The sequence below is a fragment of the Bufo bufo genome, chromosome 11 (genome assembly GCF_905171765.1).
Source record: "Bufo bufo chromosome 11, aBufBuf1.1, whole genome shotgun sequence".
NCBI lineage: Eukaryota > Metazoa > Chordata > Amphibia > Anura > Bufonidae > Bufo > Bufo bufo.
Window position 1 is genome coordinate 10589199 of NC_053399.1, and position 9479 is coordinate 10598677.

Genomic DNA, 9479 nt, shown 5'->3' on the forward strand with positions numbered 1-9479 from the left:
GAATTCTAGAAATCACAGGATTGACAGACATGTTAGTTATATGCAAATGATAAAAAAATGGAAACAAGATATTCAAAACGTCTCAATTTATTCAGCATGGAGCATGAGCACCATGTGCAGAAATCCACGTTCCTCCACGCCTTGGCTGCTATCAATGAGGTTATTAATGGTTGTCTGAGGAATGTTCTGCCACACTGAATGCACTTGGGCACGCAAATCATCAAGATCTGCTGCTGGCAGATCCCTTTGTAGTTGCAGACCAGCAGCATCTCAGATGTGCTTGATGGGAGACAGTCTGGAGACTGCAGCAGGTTTAGGCCATCCTGGGACACTTTGGAGAAATGGCAGTACCACTGGTTCCCCGACCAAATCAATGTAACGCCAAGCTGTTAGTACCCGAAATGAGGACTAAAGGAGTCCGGCTACTGTACCTTAGGCCGCTCCACACCATAATCCCGGGAGTAGGACCAGGGTGATATTCCCTTGTGAAGGCCTCCTCATAGTGTTAACCACATGGTCTCCAGACCAATACCCAACTTTTGTTACATGCAAGACAAAAGAAGGACTCATTTCTGAAGAGGACAGACCTCCATCACCATGTTGCTGGGCACCATGATAGCCTTTAAGAGCGGTGGCATGAGGTGAATGGACCACCTGTATCTGGACGTCTGTCTGGGAGCCCAATGCTGTGCAGATGCCTACTGATGGTTCGTGTAGACGCTGTTTGCCGCCCTAGGCTTGGGATGTGATGTCTAATTCCACTTGCAGTACAGAATGGATCACTACACGCCATTCTTCTAATCAGAGGATCCGTCCTGGCAGTGGTTCGCCTCTCTGCACCTCTTGCTGTCATTCCAGTTTGTTGATGTTCTCCCAACCACCAGGTCACACAGCATTAACTGCGCTGACATCTCAGCCTAGGCGCGTAGTGATCTGCTGGAGTGATGAACCAAGGCCTCGCAGGATTCTGTCCTCTCAGTTTGAGACAAATGGCAATAACTGGTACAACAATGAACAATCGTCCTACACGACCTGAAAATGTCATCATCTGCAGAGCTCCGAGACGTCTCCTACTCCCTCAATCTGCCTAACCTTGTGACTTTTCCTTCTTGGTGAGTGTTATCGCTCAGATCTATCTTTCCTTTCTTTCCTTTCTTCTCGATCTTGTATCTCTTTTTCTTCTCGATCTTGTATCTCTCTTTCTCTCTCGATCTTGTATCTCTCTTTCTTCTCGATCTTGTATCTCTCTTTCTCTCTCGATCTTGTATCTCTCTTTCTTCTCGATCTTGTATCTCTCTTTCTTCTCGATCTTGTATCACTCTCGATCTTCCCTCTGTTTTCTATATAGTCACACACTGTATGCATAGCGCCGCCATATAGGCCCTCATACACAGCCACTAGGTATACGTTTATATCTTACAGGACGCCTGTGCAGCCATGAGTGTTACCAGAGGGCTGAGCGGTGATGTCTCTCCCGCATGACGCTCCTGATTAATCATGGTCTCTTCCTCTCTTGTAGGCACACGGTGCCCGCCAGCAGGGGAGAGGAGGCGAAAGGCAAGGACCAGCGCTGGTATGAACGAGCGCTGTCAGACGACAACCCGGTTATAATTTATCTCCATGGTAATGGAGGAACCAGGTGATTACAGACTCGTCCGCTGCGAGAGGAATCTGATTACAGTCCTCTGCGAAATCGTATAATGGGCCGACAGTAACAAAGACGCTGATTGCAATCTGTCACAAAAGTGGCGGCCTGAGACACGAGCCGCACTGTGCCTCACACCCATCTCAAGCGTGTCTGTCCTCAGTGCATAGGGGCCAGAATGAGGATTCATTATACAAATGTGTGGCCCTTCTTCTTAGCCATACGGTAGTGTGAAAGAGGCCTATTTCAGTGTTTTGCGGTCCGTTTTTCACGAATCCGTTGTTCCGTTTTTTTGTTTCCCTTGTGTTTCTGTTCCGTTTTTCCGTTCCGTTTTTCCGTATGGCATATACAGTATACAGTAATTACATAGAAAAAATTGGGCTGGGCATAACATTTTCAATAGATGGTTCCGCAAAAACGGAATGGATACAGAAGACATACGGATGCATTTCCGTATGTGTTCCGTTTTTTTGCGGACCCATTGACTTGAATGGAGCCATGGAACGTAATTTGCGGGCAATAATAGGACATGTTCTATCTTTCAACGGAAAAACGGAAACGGAATGCATATGGAGTACATTCCGGTTTTTTTGCAGAACCATTGAAATGAATGGTTCCGTATACGGAACGCAAAAAACGGCCCGCAAAACGGAAAAAAAAAATGGTGTGAAAGAGGCCTTAAAGGTGACATCGTAGTAAGAGGAGCTATTAAAGGCTATGGAGACCGTTGTTTATATAGAACATTTCCCACCAGCTTCTGTAGAGTGTGTGTAAGGCCTTCCTCTAGCTGCTGCTGCTGCTGCTGCTGCTGAAACGGACATAAAATCTGTCAAAGCACTGCTCCTGCTCCTGTTCTTGACTGCTCAGTGTTAGGGCTCGTTCACACGGGCGTGTGCTGCCCATTGCCGTATTGCGGACCGCATTTGCAGATCCGCAATACATGGGCACCGTTCCGTGGCCATTCCGCATCACTGATGCGGACCCATTTAGTTCAATGGGTCCGCAAATCTGGAGATGCGGAACGGAACACTACGGAGTGCTTTCTGGGGTTCCGTTCCGTGCTTCCGCACCGCAAAAAGATAGAACTTGCTCTATCTTTTTGCAGAACGGAAGGATCGCGAAATGGGTCTGCGATCCCCGTGCGCCTGCCTCACGGACAGTGCCCGCAATTTGCGGTGCACAGCACGGGCACGGCCTTCACATGTTAGTGTGAACGAGCCCTTAGAGAGAACAGCAGGGAAAAGGAGATGGTTGTATCCAGCAGATGAGAGTGTGGAGAGGGGAGAAAGTATCTAAGGAAAGCAGATCACAGTGGAGAGGAAAGTATTCGCACTGAACATTGGGCAGTGTAGTAGGACCTTAAATGGGTCATGCCATGATTGATATAAAACATGTGAAATAACACATCATATGGCACATGACAGTCTCCTCCTAACAAACTTAGAACCAGCACCGAACCTCACATAGATCCAGAGATCTCCCCATTCATTGCTTCAATTGGTCAGCTAGCTTATCTTCAGTCTGGCAGCTCGGGGAGTGGGGTGGTGTCCTTTCTCTTGCAGCTTTTTCCCTATCTCACAGCTCAGCGGACGTGTCCTTTCTGCTGCAGCTGTCTCACTGTAACAGCTTCTGCCAGAAAATATGGCTGGTGACAGTTGACGTTTTAAACAGCAGGTGGCGCTATTCAGATACATTTTATTGAATAACTTACTGGCTATACTAAATTTTTAATTACATGAAATTACAAAAGTGTTCAGATCCAGGTGCTGGTTTGAAAAATGAAGAATATGATTTTTTTTTTTGTGGTACAACGCCTTTAAGCAGAGCATGTACTGCAGACTCTGGGATGAAGCTGTGCTGGTACATAGGAGCCAGTGAAGACAGCAGCATCCTGGACACACAGATCTCACATCCACAGAGGGAAAAGTCTGAAACGAGGAGTAGGTTGTAAACGGTCTGGGGTCTGAAAATGAATGAAGATTGCAGAATGAAACCACTGACCTATGTAAAAATCCTTTTCCACTTTGCAGGGGTCCATAGCCTTTAATGAAATCTGTAGGATAAAGTAATCATTGGGGGATTAAATTCAGCTTCTCCAAGTGGCTGGTAACAGAGAGCAATGGCTTGTATTCATCAAATGTAGAGTGCATGTAAGTGTATTAGGAGATTAGTGTCGACTATTAATACCTATTACTCTTCCTCCAGAGCTGTCGATCATAGAGTGCAGCTCATAAAGGTAAGTGTCCGTTCTTATATAGGATTTTCCCTGCAGTGTGATGAATAAGGGACAATGGGGGGAAGACGGAGGGTGGGCATTCTATGTGTGAAGCCCAACAGTGACCACAGGCTCACCCCGCACCAAGGGCTGCACCCGATCTGTCTGATCCTCTACAGTTACAGCTGCATTGTTAATGGTATCACAGGCATTGTTATTAGAGCCCTCAGTGGGCACGGATACTGGCATCACTCTAGTTGGTACAGTGTATGGGGGCACTCAGAGCGTTGGCTGTATTATGCGCCCCCTGCTGACGATGTGTGGAATCTCTCTTGCAGGTCCTCAGCAGAGCTGGCTTCCATGTGTTGTCTCTGGACTACAGAGGTTTGTCCGGTTATAGGACGTATTAACCTTCTGCGGAGCTGAAGTTCTAGGTTGATTATTGCACCTTCTGATTTTCCAGGTTATGGTGACTCCACCGGACAGCCCAGCGAGGAGGGCGTCACCGCTGACTCCATATACTTGTATGAATGGGTGAAGGCTCGGAGCCGAGGAAACCCCGTGTGTCTCTGGGGACATTCACTCGGGACTGGGTGAGCAGCTTATTAAAGGTCTTAGTCCTATCTGCTTCTGGAAAAGCTTGGTGACAGGGTCGCTATAAGAACTCTCCCAGAGGTTGTCCGATTCCGCTGGATCCGTCCACAGCTCCGCACCTCTGCCATTCAGTCCCAGTGGTGGCCATATTGGGCGTCCGTCACCCAGCTTTCCCATACAGGGGTGGGCAACCGGTGGCACTCCAGCTGTCGGAAAAACTACCATTCCCAGCATGCTCCATTTATATCTATGAGTTCTGAGAAGAGCAAGTATGCATGCTGGGAGTTCTAGTTTCACAACAGCTGGAGTGCCGGAGGTTGCCCACCCCTAGGCTATAGGAGGTGCAGGGGTGGAAACCTCACCGAGCCCCAAAGGCCCCTCTGTCACAGGGGCCAGTATCATAAGGAGCACATGACGGGGGCTTCAGGCTCCAAAATCTGTATCAGACCCTCCCCAGCCACCCCATTATAATATTGCTCTCCTCTTATACAGGGCCCTTTAAGAACCCCCCCCCCCCCCCCCCCCAATTACCAGGCCCAGGGTGAGCGTTCTGCAGATGGCTTATATTTCCTGCTAGTCACCCAGCTTTCCCAGGAACGGATGCAATTATTTGTTTTATCACTGTTTTTGTATAATTACAGCATAGCCACAAACGCAGCCCGAAAACTGCAAGAAAGAGGTGAGCGGGACAGAAAGACACCAAGCGCAAAAAATAATCCGGTAATCTGGCATCTAATACGGAAATCTCGATAGTCCGGCGCATTTCTGGACGGAGCAGAATAAGTGACCTCGGGGCTCCAGCCTTTGTTCTTATTCATCTCCTTTCAATAATCCAGAATGTTTGATAATCCAGGTTCATGACAGATTCAAGCCTAAGTATTGCTGACACTGATACATTGTAACAAACCCACAGCTGCATGGGACTAGGTCTAGAACATGGTATGTTGCACTGAAGTGCAGCTACATTGTCCCATGCAATCCTTTGAATCTACTTTGGCTTTCAAGATCCCTGCTTGCAGTCATTGAAAGTAAGCTTATCCAAAGGTCACTCTGGCCTGTACACACAGGTGCATCAGTGACCGCACAGCCCTGTCTTCAGGAGGCATACAAGGCAAATGCTGGACCAGGGCCCCCCCATCTATAATACTGCTACCTTGTAGGGCCCCCTAAGCTACCGGGGCCCGAGTGTGACTGCTTTCCAGCCGCTGTCTTGTATCAAGCCTCGCACCTGTGGGATCACCACACGAACATCACAGATGAAGATGAAGGTTCCTATTCACTGAAAGCAAGCAGAAATCTTGACACTATGGAGCAATTGGTACACAGAGCATATAAGAATTCCATGTAACTTTTTTTTCTTTATACGAAAATAACATTTCTTTGCTGAAAATGGAATATCTCTTTCATGTGGCCCTTTCGCGGCCCCATGGAATATTGTGCGCCCCTAAAATAATCCCAAATGTTCATTTTCTGTGATTCCCCCCTTCCCCCCCCCCTGGTGCAGGTAACCCGGCCGATGCGGTGATCCTGGAGGCCCCATACACCAACATCAGAGATGCCGGCGCATTTCACCCCATTGGGAAGGTAAGTGGGACCAGTGCAGGGGGACGGGTAATCCCTGCGGAAAGTTCTCTCCCCGGGACCTTCACACTCCATGGTGACATTTTGGTCGCAGTGGGTGAAGGGGACCTCACCCTTAGGGCTCATGCATTTTGCAATCCGCAAAAAATACAGATGACGTCCGTGTGCATTCCGTATTTTGTGGAACGGAACAGCTGCCCCCAGTCCTATCCTTGTCTGTAATGTGGAGAATAATAGGACATGTTCTATTTTTATTTTGCGGAACGGACATACGGAAACGAAATGCACACGGAGTAACTTCCGTTTTTTTTTGCGGACCCATTGAAATGAATGGTTACGCATAAAAAAATACATTCGTCTGCATGAGCCCTTAAAGGAAAACACCGTGGTCATGTAGTTGTCACGGAGCCCTAGTCTCCTTGCTGACGATCTCCGTTGATTTCAATGGCAAATCTAAACTCTCCGTCGCCGTCTCTCCCTCTATTGTTAGATTTATCACATTTTCCCCGGATTTGAATATTTTTTTCTGGAAACCATGGCACTGGACAATATCGTGTTTCCCAATGACGAGAAGTAAGTATTTCCAATGCCGCAGCTTTAAAAATAATTCTAACATTTGTTTCCATAATCAGGGGAGACGTTAAAGGGCTTGTCCAAGTCGGATTATCCCTTTTTTTTTTTTTGTAAGAAGGGAGACCTCCAGCGATCAGCTGTAATCTATGGTAGAATCTGGCAGCAAGTGCTCAATTCTTCTGCAGCGCCACCAGTGGACAAATGAAGTATTACACCATGCCTTTTCAAATGAATGCATGGTCTGTGCGACACATGGACATGTCGGGTCCTCCAGAGTAGCTGCTCTGGGCCCCGGCTAATAGATGAGGGCCCTGGGTGGTGAAATTTGGATTCCGCAAGGATGTTAAAGAATTAGATTATCATGCATTTTGCTATTAGGTTTAATGAGGTACTTACTTTTTTTTATATTTTTTTTAACATACATAGGTTGTAAGAGATTAAAGATAAAAGTAGAAATAGCGCCACTCCTGGCTACAGGCAGTTTCTGGTATTGCACATTATACCCACTTCATTGACACTGCAATACCAGAAACAATCCATGGAATGGGGGGGCGCTATTTCTGGAAAAACAATTCCTTTACGTGTAACAGAAATACAATGATAAGCATGCTGCATTTCCTATAGGCAGTATTGAGGGATAAAATACTCACACAGGTAAACATCTCTTGTACCTGCAGTATTAAAATGCTGAGCAGCCCCCTCCTGATCCTGCATGCAGAAGATGACCACGTGGTTCCATCATCGATGGGGAAAGAGGTAAGCCAAGATGGGTCAGCAGGTAGTCACCAGGGTCACCCAGCTATGTTTGGGGTTAACATACCCAGTCACGTGCCATTAGTCTGCTCCCCCATCGAAGGCTTGGTCATGACCCCAAACCAAGAAATTGGGATTTATGACCCCAATGTTTGCATTTCTTTCAGAAGTTGATAGTGGGCAAAAACTGGGCATGTCCAATACTATTGACCTTAGCTACTAATCTTGCCTTTGAAATAACTCTTCTGATTATGCAACCCCCCCCCCCCCCCCCCCCCCAATAGTAAACCGCATTGTCCAGGATTGGAAAAAAACATGGTTGCTGCCAAAAAATAGTGCCACACCTGTCTACAGGTTCAATGCGGTATTGCAACTAAGGCTACTTTCACACTCGTGTTTGGTGCGGATCCGTCATGGATCTGCACAAACGCATCCGTTTGTATTATCTGTAACAGCCAAAACGCATCCGTCTTGAACACCATTGAAAGTCAATGGGGGACGGATCCGTTTTCTATTGTGCCAAATTGTGTTAGTGAAAACGGATCTGTCCCCATTGACTTACATTGTGTGCTGGGGCGGATCCGTTTGGCTCAGTTGCAAGCAGCGTTTTGGTGTCCGCCTCCAAAGCGGAATGGAGACAGAACGGAGGCAAACTGATGCATTCTGAGCGGATCCTTATCCATTCAGAATGCATTGGGGCAAAACTGATCCGTTTTGGACCGCCTGTGAGAGCCCTGAACGGATCTCGCAAACTGAAAGCCAAAACGCCAGTGTGAAAGTAGCCTAAGCCCCATTTACTCGCATAGAGCTGAGCTGCAGTACCAGGCACCACCTATGAACAGGAGTGGCGCCATTTTTCCTAATTCTGGACAACTTCGATATTGGTCTGGTTAACACAGATTTTCTCTTCCAGCTCCATGAGATTGCAGTAAACTCTCGTCGTCCAAGAGATGCGAAGTTGGTCTTATACCCTCCGGAGTTGGGCTACAGACACAAATATATTTATAAAGACCCCCATCTGGCAGAGACTCTGTGGTATGTGCACAAGGTTGTCCCACACCGGTCTACAGGTTGCATTCACGTCAAGGAGCTAAATTGCAGTCCCCCACACAACCTCTAGACAATCCATATAAACATATAGCTCTGACCCCATAGCAAGGGGCCCCAGTTTAGCCAGAACACCCCAAAAGTGGCTCTACTGAACGGAACTTCTTCTTAGACCTTTTATGCTCCTGCTCAGTAGAACGGCAGAGGGTCTGGGTGTGGCACCGATAATACAGATCCCGACGGGCATCTCTAACAGGAGCTGGGCCCAGTGGTTGGAGGGTTGGGTGATAAACGCCTTTATAACGCGCAGAATCATAATTCTGTAATAACCTTATTTCCTAGGAATTTCCTGAACTCCATCTGATGTCGGCCATTACCCAGGACCGTGCCACTGAGGAATATTTATCAATAGTGTTACAGGAGTTTCCTAAGAAAATAAAGAAGTGATACAATGTTGTGCCTTCTCTCCATATATTCAATACTGATCACAAATGAAGGCAGGGGATGCTGGCAGTAGTAGTATAAAAAAATAATTATATATATATAAATGTTAAACTGCTTCATAGAAAGTTGGCCTTAAACCAACAAGCAGGAGGCCATGATCTTAAGGCCCCTTTCCATGCATTGGACTCACAGCACGAGTATGCGGCTGCTCCCATCCTGACCTCCCAGCACTGATGGGGTCACATAGCATTATATCGATTAATGATGCTTTGTAACCCTTACAGTTCTGGAATGTATTGGATAACATTGACAGCATTATGTCAGTGTTATACAATACATTCCATACCTCTAAGGGTTACATAGCATCACAAATCAATATAATGCTATGTGACCCTGTCAGTGCTACGTAGGTCAGGACAGGGGCTCTTGCAAACACATGCTTTGAGTTCGACGCATTGAACTTGCTTGTGTAAAACCAGCCATGTATTTATTGGAAATCAATAGGATCATCATCCAGACATGGAGAGCAGGTGATGAGTAGTCCTAATATGTGGAATATCTATACCGATACTGGTCCTTACTCTGAGTGATGTTACCGTACCCACTTATTTCTTCTCCAGCAACAGC

General features: G+C 46.9%; 1 protein-coding gene across 2 annotated transcripts in view; it reads left to right on the forward strand.

The window, feature by feature from the left end:
- ABHD12B (abhydrolase domain containing 12B) overlaps positions 1–9479 on the forward strand; it is a 46892-nt gene that overhangs the window by 26836 nt on the left and 10577 nt on the right. Inside the window, exons 5-14 of one of the 2 annotated variants that reach the window (XR_005774860.1) lie at positions 1520–1639; positions 3851–3881; positions 4199–4244; positions 4324–4453; positions 5096–5133; positions 5959–6038; positions 6526–6608; positions 7286–7364; positions 8275–8396; positions 8751–8827. Coding sequence is in view for 1 of the 2 variants with exons in the window: in XM_040412209.1 (XP_040268143.1) it covers positions 1520–1639; positions 3851–3881; positions 4199–4244; positions 4324–4453; positions 5096–5133; positions 5959–6038; positions 6526–6608; positions 7286–7364; positions 8275–8396; positions 8751–8772 (751 nt within the window). In the remaining variant the exon portion in view is untranslated. Of the gene's footprint in view, positions 1–1519; positions 1640–3850; positions 3882–4198; positions 4245–4323; positions 4454–5095; positions 5134–5958; positions 6039–6525; positions 6609–7285; positions 7365–8274; positions 8397–8750; positions 8861–9479 lie in introns of those variants that run through there. The other variant, XM_040412209.1, reaches the window with a different exon arrangement.